We start from the raw sequence: 12,425 nt of genomic DNA, 5'->3' as shown, positions 1-12,425 counted from the left end.
CTCTACAAACATCAGCCACATTCCTCTTCTCGTCAGCACTCATATTGGCAGGGTGTAGCTGTTTCCGTGGATTGTTTTGTTGTGTCTTGGCTGGGCCTTTTTTGCCCCCTTTTTTGTTTTTTTGTTTTTTTTTTTCTTGTTTATGTTTTTTTCTGCTTCAGGGAGCTCTCAGTTCGCTATCTCAGCGGTCTGTATCCTTCCTTTTCTTTTAATGAAATTTTCGTTGCCTTTCAAAAAAAAAACAAAAAAAAAAAAAAAAACACTCAAATAATGAATAATAGGTGTGTTCAGACAAGTTGCCATTAATAGACAGGACACATCCCTGGACTGCTAAGAGCCTCTAACTCCATATTTTGGAGGTGATGATTTACCTCTATAGGAGCCTATGTGGATGGGCATCCAACATTCTTGTTTTTGTAAGGAGATCAATGACATATTTCTAATGAGAGATGATCTCTCTCTCTCTCTCTCTCTCTCTCTCTCTCTCTCTCTCTCTCATGTCAAACCACTTCAATGACAAGAAAATATTGCAACAAACTCGAGTCCTTAATATCTATTTATTGACCAAGTATGGTTTAGCAATTAGTATCTCCACATCACTATCACTAGTGATAACAATATCATTAACACAAGCAATGGGGATAATTGTGGATGTAGCAACACTCTTTATGAGCACAAAATATATAGTGTGGATAATGCTGGACAACTAACCACTTGCTCTAAAAGCTTGAATTGATAGAGCATGGCGAATCAATCCCTTTATGTCATAGCCCAGGCCCTACATCCCATGGGTTAGGTCTTTGGATGAACTCCCATCATGGGCCCCACATCACATGGTTCCGTCTCACACGAGCCACCTGCCTCACATAGGCCGCCGGGTTCCACCTCACATGAGCCACCTACCTCACATGGGTGTGGCCCGCCTAACACGAGCCACCTGCCTCACATGGGCCGCCCACCCCAAGTGTGCCCCTGCATTTCACCTGCCACCCCACTTGAGCTCGGGGTGAAAATGCCCCTGCATTAATCACCCCCGATGAGGAGTCTCGAACACGAGAGCTCCCGCTTTGATACCACTTTAATCCAAGACAACTAACCACTTGTTTTAAAAGTTCGAAACTGATAGAGTATGGTGAATCAATCCCTTTATCTCATAGCTCAAGCCCCACATCTCATGTGTTAGGTCCTCAGCCGAACCCCTCTCGTGGGCCCCACATCACATTGGTTTTGCCTCACATGAGCCACCTGCCTCACATGGGCCACCTACCCCGAGTGTGCCCCTGCATCTCATAAGCCACCCCACTCAAGCTCGGTGTGAAAATGCCCTTGCATTAGTGGACCTCCAAATATGTATTCTTTTCTAGTTTTAAACATGTTTATGTTTGTGCAACAGGCCATTCTTTGGTAAAAATATTGTCTTGGACTGCTTTATAATTTTATTAACCTGATAAGCTTAATTGACTACAAAATTCCTATCTTTAATTTTCTAAATACTTAATATCAATAATTTAATAAAAATAAGATTATATTAGCATGAATCTAATTATGAAACAATTATATATTTATATTTATTAATCATCTTACCATAAACAACGATAATTGTATACTAGCGTAGGTCAATAAGATGTCAATATATGAAGTATGAAGTGAATTTATAAGTTATAAGCAATGTTTTAAAGTTCGTTATCGCATAATATATCGTACCCTTAGGATACGGATATATATCGGTTATCGAATGGGATATATCGGTTGTATCGTGTAATGTATCGTTGTTATTGGGAAACTTGGGAACATTGGGAAATTAGTCAAATTTTTCAAAGAAACTTTAGGGATTGTTAAAAAAGACATCAATACACACTTAGAAATCAAAACATAACAAAAAAAAAAAGAAGTGCACATAATAGGGTCTCCTTTGTATGGGGTCCTAATATATGCACTTTACAACTGAACTGATGCAAGTATATTCAAAGTCTATTGATATAATTTATAAACGTAAGAAGACATGTATGGAAACACAAGTAATACATTTAAAAGCAAAAGTAGAATCATTGGATTAGGTTACATATATGTTTAATTTTGTGTTTGGATACAAAGATTGCAACTGATTTGCGAGAAATTAAGAAATTTTGTTTTTTCTCAATTTTCTGCAACTTGACCCATCTCCCCCAAATCTCGAAATCGAAGTTCCAAATCCATGATTTTTCATGGAAAACATGAAGAATCATAGATTTGTAACCATTTGACACTGGTTTAATGTGATTTACAAGAAAAACATGGATCGAAAATCGAAAATGCTCACTGGATCGAATAGGTGGGAGATATCAGCACTACTTGTGCGTTTCGCATCGCACAGGTGGGATACAAGATATATCGTGGGATACATCTTGCTAATATCATCGATATTTAAAACATTGGTTATAAGTGATAAAGTAATGCCAAAGCCTAATGAACAAATATAAATATAAAAACATTACTCACCAATATCATCACCACTAAAAAGAAAATCGTGTGGCTTGTGGCTGCTTACCTTCCATATCGTCATCATTCGATTGTAAATGTGTAATGGGTGTCACATGTCCATAATAAGCTGAGGGAAAGACCATATCAATGAAACTCAAGGATGATTAATCACAATCATCACTACCACTAGGCATTTCTATGTCGATTCCGAATAAGAACAACCACCAATCTAGACGTAGACCCATAATAATAACACAATACCTGTATCCGTACTGGTATTGCTGAAAGTGGGACTACGACAACAAATGACTCGAATATATATATATATATATATATATATATATATATATATATATATATATATATATATATATATATATATATATATATATAAAGACTATTCCAACAACTAAGTCCCCTAGGGAACTCCCTATACTGTCCATGGTCATATCCATGTCTATAAGTTGTATGATGTCTTAGTAGTGCCCCATCTCCTCCGGTGCCAATGATGTCGGCCTTCCCATGATGCGCCTCCCCTAGCTAGTTGTATTGTGAATCAGTACACTCATAAGTCCAACCTCCTCTACTCTTTCAATGCTCATCGGCATTGAACTCTGTAGACAGTTGTATCTCCGTGTGCTCACACCATAAGCAGGACTAATAGGGGTATCATCATCATGTCTCGGTTTCGCTGTTACTCTTTTCTTGTCTCAAATATTTTGTAGTCCTCCCCTCCAAAATAGCTGCACGACTCTCTTGTTGACTCGCGTGTAACGATGGGTCATGCAACTTGATTTTCTCATTATCATTTTCTACCTGTTTCTCCCTTTGCTCCAACCAAGATAGAAGTGGGCCCAATTCATCATAGATGGTGTACAAGTTTATTGGACAAAAATCATCTTCTTCAATTAAAGTTGTCACACGCTTTGCATTCCGTAATCTCAGCTTCATGGTATAGTACATATAGACAAACCAATCCAATATCCTGACCTGCAACCTATTCCTTTGCTTCGAATGAATTAGTGCAAAACAACACTTCCTCTCGCACCAAGAGGAAGTTGTTTGGCTCAAAAGTTCTATTACTATTGTTTCGAGCATTTGCACTTCCTCTAAAATGAAACCAACCAACCATCTGTAAAACAAAAAAAAATAATAAAAAAAACTTATATGGTGCATGTGATAGTAATGTTGTCGAATACACCACTCTACATCGCTAATAAAACAATTTCGATAATTACATAATAGTAATAAAACATCAGTTTCTTACTCGAAGATGTTTGAAAGATTGCCCTTTGGGCAAGCGGATTGGAGAAGCTATGCATGTGTAATCCATATATTTCTAATATATTACATATATATTTCCAATTGTGGATAATACGCTAAAATATTCTTATTATTTTAAGTGTAAAAATAACAAAATATGTATGCAATGAATAAGTAATGAACAATAATTAAAGACTTTTACTTAATTTGTTTAACACCATTATCTACAAATCTACGTCAAGCTCTAATCTCTTTATTAAAATTTTCAGCCTGACATGAATCTCTCCATCCTCAACACATGATGTAGCATATTGGTATATTGGATTTAAATAATAACCTCGATTAAAATAATGATAGAAATAAAGAATTTTAATGATTAATCATAAAAATAACTTAATATTAATTGTAAAATTGAAAACACTAAAGAACTTTAATAATTACATTAAAAAATAACTTAATAATAATTGTAAGATTAAGTGCATAATGAACATGCATAATGAGTAAGAGTAACAGATATTGTGCATCACTAAAATATTATTACTTGTTGTATAAAGGTTGTGGCGAAACTGGTTCGTCCAATGTTTGTCGATCTTCTTGCAATAATTTTTATAGTCCTCACAATCATGACGAGTATCAAACTTTGCTTTATCTATGGCTTCATAAAGGAAGCTCATGGTAAGTATCTCGTTGAATCCTACAAGATAAAGGACTCTCATCAATGGTTACATTACCTTAAGGATGTTTTGAGCTTTCTTCCAATATTTATTAGTTCTTATGGTATGCACAACCTCAATCATTGCTGCTAATTTCTTCTGCCCATGTTGTGCTGAGTCATTCCTGAGGCAAACATCTTCCTCAACTTTCTCCTATGTTAAAATAAACTCTCAAGGGCAATAACATTTGTGGCAAATCGAGTAGCTGTAGGCATAAGTAACTCTTTCCCTTTCATGAACTTCCCGTTATGAGGACTACTTGGTTATGATTGTAGATGAATGTCGTGACTTGCCTTACCCTTTCAACTAATTTTATGACATTTTTCTTCTTTTCAGTATTTTCTACTATAAGGTCGATACAGTGTGTGACACATGGTGACCAGAATAAAATTTTTCACTTCCATCAATTTTTTTTCCAACTGATTTGTATGTTGCTTTATAGTCGGTAACAATTTTCACGACATTTTCCTCTCCAACTTCATCTACTATCTTATCTATAAGACTGAAAATATACTTTGCATCTTTTGTTACCTTGGATGCATCAATTGTTTTTGGAACATCATTCCCAAGTGACAATACACGATAAAGTTTATCATGATATGTTTAGTTGGGCCAGTCCAAACATCGCATATGATGGTGCATCTTCTACTCCCCCATATTAGTTTAAAAGTGGCCATGTACGTCCTTACATCTCTGTACTCCTCTTTTCATTTTCCCCTTACCTCATGAGTTGTGAGTGCTTTGACTCCTTTTCCCAATACATGTATATGTTTATTGATGCCCAATCGAAGCAAAAGCTTACAACCCATATGAAAGGAAATTGGATTTCAAAACCATAAGTGAATATTGTATTGGGTATCCATAAAGATCCAAAGGGTATAGGTTTTTATTGCCCTTACCATAGTACAAGAATCGTAGAGACCAATAATGTAATATTCCTGAAAGATAGGCATGTCAGTGGGAATGTTGAACGACATCAAAGTGGTGTTTGAGGAAATGCGAGTAGTAATAGCCCAATTTGCAAATTTGGATAATTGGGATGCTCTATAACCCATTGATCATAATGAAAGTGGAACATCAAGAACCAGCCCCCACACACCCGAATGGTACTGATGTACCCAATGAGAAGACACCACCACTGGAAATTCCCAGAAGATCTCAAAGAGTAAGGAGACCTACTATTCCAGACAATTATGTGGTGTATGTATAGAAAGATGACATTGGCATTAATAATAATGATCTGGTCATATTTTCACCAGTTATGGAATGCTAGGATTCTTTTAAAATGGATTGTTGCCATGAAGGATGAATTGGAATCCATGAGCCAGAATGGGGTTTGGGACCTCATTAAGTTGCCCAAGGATCACAAGCTCATTGGTTATAAATGGGCCTATAACACCAAACATGACTCCAAATTTCCAATGACAACATTGAACAATTCAAGGCTAGACTAGTAGTAAAAGATTATGCACAACATCCAAGCATTGATTATAAAGAGATGTTATCTCATGTCGTTAAAAGGATTCACTTAGAATAGTCATGTCATTTGTGGCTAATTTTGACCTCAAGCTACATCAGATGGATTGAAAACACTGTTCTTAAATGGAAATCTAGAGGAAGAAGTCTACATTTAAAGGTCAAAGATTTTTCGATAGATGGCCAAGAACGTTTAGTGTGTGTGTGTGTGTGTGTGTGTGTGTGTGTGTCTTGTATGTGGATTATGTATGTGGATGATGTTCTGTTTGCGAATAGTGACTTGGCATTATTGTATGAGATCGAGTTGTACCTGGCTAAAAACTTTGAAATAAAAGATAACGAGTGAAGCATCTTTCATGATTGACATCGAGGTATCGCGTGATAGATCTTGAGGTACAACATGCAAAATTGTCTATCCATCGATGCGCTGATCGTGAAAGGCGATAAGTTTAGTCTATGGTAGTGTCCTAAAAATGACCTACAATGTCAAGGAATAGAAAAGATTCTATATGCTTCCACAATTGTTAGTCTAGGGTATATCTCGACATATACATGCCCTGATATTAGCTTCACAGTTGGTATGTTGGGAAGATATCAGACTGATTTCGGTACGAATCATTCAAAGGTTGCAAAGAAAGTGATGCAATACCTATAAGAAATGAAAGATTACATAAAAGGACTGATCAATCAAAGGTGATCGGATATTCAGATTCGAACTTTGCCGAATGTCAAGATAGCAAGAAGTTGACCTCTAGATATGTATTCCTACTAGCTAATGAAGCGATTTCATGGATGAACATGGAACAATCGACTACTGCTACTTCCACCATGGGGCCCGAGTTCGTGGCATGCTTCTAGGCCAAAATTCATGCATTGTGGCTGCGGAACTGTATCTTAGGACTTGGAGTTGTTGACACTATTACCAAGCTGTTGAGAGTTTGTTGTAATAACATTGCAATAGTTTTCTTCTCTAAGAACAACACGTACTCAAGTGATACAAAGCATTTGGGGGTCAAGCACTATGTTGTTAAAGAGAAGGTAAAGAATTATCAAGTAAAGAATATATAAGTACAAAGCTCATGGTTGCGGATCCCTTGACAAGAGGATTAATGCCGAAGTCCTAAAGCGAGCGTGTAAAGAAAATGGACCTTATGAGATTTTTTTATTTTTTATTTTTTAAATTTCATTATAGACACTGTGATATATCATTAATGGATGATTTTATTTCCTCTTATTTTCCATATGTGCGCACTTGGATTTATATGGATAAAAGATAATAGGAATAGCCTCTCACAAGGCATTATAGCAGGCATTATGCGTCATCAGGCATGATTAGTGTGTGATCCTACTTATTGTGTTGGATGGGATTCTTAGTGTTGTAATACATGGAATGGGGTATGTCCATGTTGATGTACAACTGCCATGATTCACACTAGTGGTTTCATTTTATTAGGATTTGTGGGCCACTAGCAAAGTGAAGTTGTGATTGTGATTTTTTTTTTTTCAAATTGTGCACATATAAAGGTTTCTTTGAGTATTGAGCCCCATGAGAATCATTTTCAAAATTAATAATTTTTTTAACAAAAATAAGTTTTTTTCCCCTTAAAAGGTGCTTTGCATGTGGTCTAAGCGGGAGAATGTTAGTATGTCTTCCGTACGGTGGCCCACATGCACACTTGCATGTGGCAACTTTGGCCTTAGGTTTTGTTTAGAAAACTTAGCTCTAGTTTCAAGGCCCAATCATAAAAGGGAACTTCATATTAGCGCAAGTGCAAGGAAGAAGAGTCCATGTAAGACTTGGTTTCTATGATAGGATAAGGGATCCAAGTCTATAAGATAAGAGTGGCTCTTGGCTCTCTCCATCCAAGCCAAAAAATGTGTGGTGCTACCCATCTTAGCACACACTTGAGGTAGAATTGGAGAGAGTGACGATTGGAGCCCATTCATCATCAAGCCCGGCCACCTAGAGGTGTGCCATGCATTATTAGATTGGCATGGTTCAAGGTATGTGGCTAATCCCACTTCTATTCATGGTTTTCTAGTTGATAATTTTGCATATGTGTTTGACAATCCTAGTTTATGGAATCATTACTTTTGATTAGATTCCAGGAAAGATTGCATTCCATTCCTCATGCCTCAATGTTTTCAGTTCAGTCACACCAACAATGACGATCACTGTTCCAATTTTGATGCAATCAATTCTTCATGCCTGAATTTTCAGTTTGATCATACCTGTCGGAGATCTTCCTGTCTAACTGCTGAATATTTTGTTTCTTTTAGGTGTCTTTTCTTTGGTGATACTTCTTCAAAAAGGGATCCAGAAACTTACTTAAACAATATCTTCCACCTTTACAATTACTTCCGTATGAAGTTCTATCAGTCTAATGAGCATGAACTTCCTGAGAAAACTCAGTTGCCTCTGGTTATTAATACAGCCGGATGGGTGAAAGGTCTGTTCAGCTGGGACAGTTGTTTTTTGCTTGCTTGATTTTGCAAATTACATTTCACGTAAGAAATTTATAATAGAACATGTGAAATCTTTGCTTTGGCTTTTCATAAAAAGGAAGTTACCTTATTATTATGAAAATCTTGCTACTAAAACAGTCTTATAACATCTGCTTATACTTTTGAAGGTGTTGGATATGATCTTTTGGTGGAGATGTTGAAATATATTGCACCCACTCATGTGGTTCAGATACGCATCTCAACTGAGGATAAGAATTTACCAACTGGAGCATTCTGGTTGGATGGGAATAAAAAAGGGCAAGTGAATCTGATTGAAATCAATGCAGCATTGCGGAACTCTTCAAACAGATCGTGAGTTAACAACAATATAAAATTTTCAGTTATCTAAACATTTGGATGGTTTCTGTGACTGTGTTGCTTGAAGTCAGGACATGGGTAGTATATGATTTTATTGTAATTGACTTCATTAGGTCAATTTTCCAGCAAACATTCCAAGCATCCAGTGCTGCCGACTTATTCAAATTGTATATTAAAAAAGAATTTGAATATTAAAAACATCGGGCACCTTAAAAAAAATTAATCTTTTGGAGATCGTGTATAACACTGTCAGTTTATGACCAAAGTCCAATTCCATGTCTGAAAGCTCTGCTGCTTGAATGTGCTCCACATACAACTTCTATTCCCAAGAAATTCGAAGGCTATGGATTTTATTTTTTTTTAGCAAATTAGTATTGGATCATTTGACCATCTTGAAGTATTTAATCAAATCACTACATTTGAAGATCACCATTTAAGGGCATTTCATTATGGATCATAATTCTAGATGTAATAGCGTCCAAGTGAAATAAGAAGGCATTAACTGTTGATTAATGCATCTTGATTTGTTTGGCAATAGTGATAATGACAAGTTGACAACAACAGTTATCATGTTCAATGCTTTTGCAGGGTTAGCTTTCTTGTAGTGACATTGATAATAAGATTTGAAGTGTATTGCAAGTCTATGTCAACTGGCAGTGAATTTGTTTCTGTTTTTTCTTTTCTTTTGATGTATGTTGATGCTCAATGGATTATCATTTTGAATTTATGAATGCAGATGACCTGCTAGGTTTGTCAGCATCACCAGTGGGAGTGTGGGGCCTTCACAATGGGAAATGGGTCTCCTTAATTTGTAAATCAGATGCTTAAATTTATGTGGGACATCTGAAACTGTATTAGACTTGACGAAGAAAAACAATCTGCATCTTCCATGATGATTTCCATTGTAGCATCAGATGATGGTGGGAGAAGAATTCATGTAGCCAACCCCAGTTAGTTGGGATCAGTGTTTTAAATAGCTATGCTGTGTAGCGTGTAGCTTACACTACGTAGCGTAGCTTAGCATTAAAGCTATGTAGTTTATGAAAATAGCCAAAGTAGCATGTAGCCTAGGCTACATGATAATTTGCATACACTACATGCTATGTGGCTCACATTACAAGTTAATTTTCACTACTACACTTTTTTTAAAAGTCCATGACAACAATGTTTTCAATGATTTGTTACATTTTTCTGTTTTCAATAAAAATTAGATAATCTTTTCAATGCTTTTGGTAAAAATAATTTGAGTAATAATATTAATCACTTTCGTTGCTCTTTGTTTATCTTTATACTTAATCATTACCTTTTCTTATTACTTTAGTTGTGTTTGGTTGCACCAAATGTCATGAAATTTTGTTAATTTCATTATTAATCAATCTAATTTGGTGCAGAATATCATGAAATTGGTGGAACCAAACGCAACCTTCATTAAAAATATAGAAGTAGTGTGTGGCTTATGCTACACGCTATGTAGCTTATGCCTCACGCTTCAGAGGGATGGAAGCTATGCTACACGCTATTTGTTATTGAAAACATTGATTGGGATAAGGCTTAGATGATAATGATGATGATCATCATATGATGGGAGAAAATCATTATATAGAAGTGGAAAGTTCGACAATAACAAATGAAATTTGACAAAATGGAAATGGTTTTGAATAAGTGCTGAGGGTCATCAGGGACTCCCATTACAGCAAACAAACAATCAGAACCAGATCAGCCAGGAAGGGCTTAAGACTCAACTGTAGAAAGTGGCTTTGTGTAATCATGGGCAACAAGAATGATTAATTATAACTGGGAGTGAGAGAGAGGGAGGGAGGGAGGGATTAGAATCTTTTGGTAGAAAAACAAGAGAATTTGAGAAGAGGAAGTGAAGATCTATATTGCTTGATTGGAGTGAATACGGTAGAGTGATATTTATAGAGTATTCAAGTCTATCTAGAAGATACCTAGAATATTTGAGGGGATTCTAGAATCAGACTATTCAAGTTATTTTCTACCCCGATATAGTAGAATTCCTCTACATGGTGCTTGGTTTTGTCTTTAGAGGATTTCTTGAGCAATGGGCTTACTTGGCTTTTCAATGTCACCTTCCTTCCAGACTGGCAATCCTTCACCACTGTCACATTTGGGAGAAACTTAAAAGTACAATACAAATCTTTTGATAATTGGAAAAATTGAAATTCGTTTTAAAGTAAGAAACACATATGGGGCTCTCATCTCTAATGAAGTCTGAAACTAACTCGATGCCTGTGGCGTCTTAGCTAACATCCTTCCATAACTCAAATAAATAATCACCTCTATAAGGGATGAGTTGTGAGGTTTATCTTGAAATGAAGTCACTTGAGTTTTGTGGTAACATCCTTCCATAACTCGAATAAATAATCACCTCGATAAGCAATAAGTTGTGAGGTTTATCTTGAAATGGAAGTCACTTGAGTTTTGTTCTGTGTCACCTACCTAGGATTTAGCTGTCAAGGAATGCAACAACACTTGATAAAGAATCAGCATGGGTGGAAGGCTAATAATCAGCATTAAAGTGGTGGTATCGTTGTATTGATGAAAAGTGATATGATTTGTATGTCCGCAAACTTGGAATTCAATTCAATAATTGGTGAATGTAAGGCAATTCATGAACTCTTCCTCACAGGTTTTCACGATCCTTTATAGGGATTAGGGAATGATTCTCTTTTATGTATCCACAATAATGATCTCGAGGACGAAGTCTATTTTCTATCAAAACATCTTAGTGTTAAAGTGTGGCCGAGCTCGATACTAAAAGGGGCATGGACAATCTTTACTTCATTGCATTAGTTAGTTAAAATGGCAACCCTGCTATTTGTATCATTTGTTTGGGGTTGATGAATAAAATTATCCACTACACCGTTTTCTAGTGTGACCAGTCTTCAAACCTAGTTAAAGCCAAAGTTTGATTTCCTACAAATTTTCATTATACAATGTTTGTTCTTCTTGCTCTTGGGCTGAGTATAATCGATGATTCCACATCTAAGATACCATGATAATTGTATGTGGTTACTTTACCATTTGACATAATATAATATAATATTGTTCCATGATAGTTAACGAGGATACAAATAGGACATAGGACATGTCACCTGTATGTTGTTGTATTAGGTTTGTTATTTTATGGTTTCCTTCCATATATATTTATTTAAGATAAAGGGTTGATGTGATGAATATTACTGTAAAATTCTATAAATATTAGTGGTTACTTTAAAAAGAGAAATGAACATTTAATAACTTCCAAAAGTGGATCATATATAAGCTAAATGGATTTCTTTCTACATAGGTAAACAGAACAATCAATATGTAAGGGCGATGGTCGAGGAGTTGGCAAGGCTTCTCGCTTGCTTGGATGGCATTTGTCCCAATTTGGTAGAAAAAGATGGGTTGATCTGGAGGAGAGATAGGTCGGGAAGGTTTTCCATCTGATCATTCCTTGAGTTAGTCTCTGATTCTGCTTCCGAAGTTAAGTGCCTTCATACTATCCTTGTTTGGTTGTATGGGGCTTCTCCGAGGGTTGTTGCGTTCGCATTATTCACTGGTAGAAATAAGATCCTAACTATTAACAATCTACACAAAAGGGCGATGATACTCCCGAATGTTCGTCTCCTTTTCTTAAAGAATGAGGAATCAGTGGATCATATCTTCGTCCATTGCCCTTACGAA

The 12,425-nt window shown here is 36.1% G+C and overlaps 1 protein-coding gene across 1 annotated transcript in view; it reads left to right on the top strand.

The window, feature by feature from the left end:
- Positions 1–12,425, top strand: part of LOC131249312 (polynucleotide 5'-hydroxyl-kinase NOL9) — a 37,173-nt gene that overhangs the window by 13,945 nt on the left and 10,803 nt on the right. Inside the window, exons 4-5 of the mRNA XM_058249987.1 lie at positions 8,193–8,362; positions 8,546–8,729. Coding sequence (XP_058105970.1) covers positions 8,193–8,362; positions 8,546–8,729 — 354 coding nt within the window. The remainder of the gene's footprint in view (positions 1–8,192; positions 8,363–8,545; positions 8,730–12,425) is intronic.

The sequence above is a fragment of the Magnolia sinica genome, chromosome 6 (assembly GCF_029962835.1).
Source record: "Magnolia sinica isolate HGM2019 chromosome 6, MsV1, whole genome shotgun sequence".
In the NCBI taxonomy this organism is placed as follows: Eukaryota; Viridiplantae; Streptophyta; class Magnoliopsida; order Magnoliales; family Magnoliaceae; genus Magnolia; species Magnolia sinica.
The sequence above is the reverse complement of the archived record's forward strand: the minus strand, read 5'-3'. Positions and strand labels throughout refer to the sequence as shown.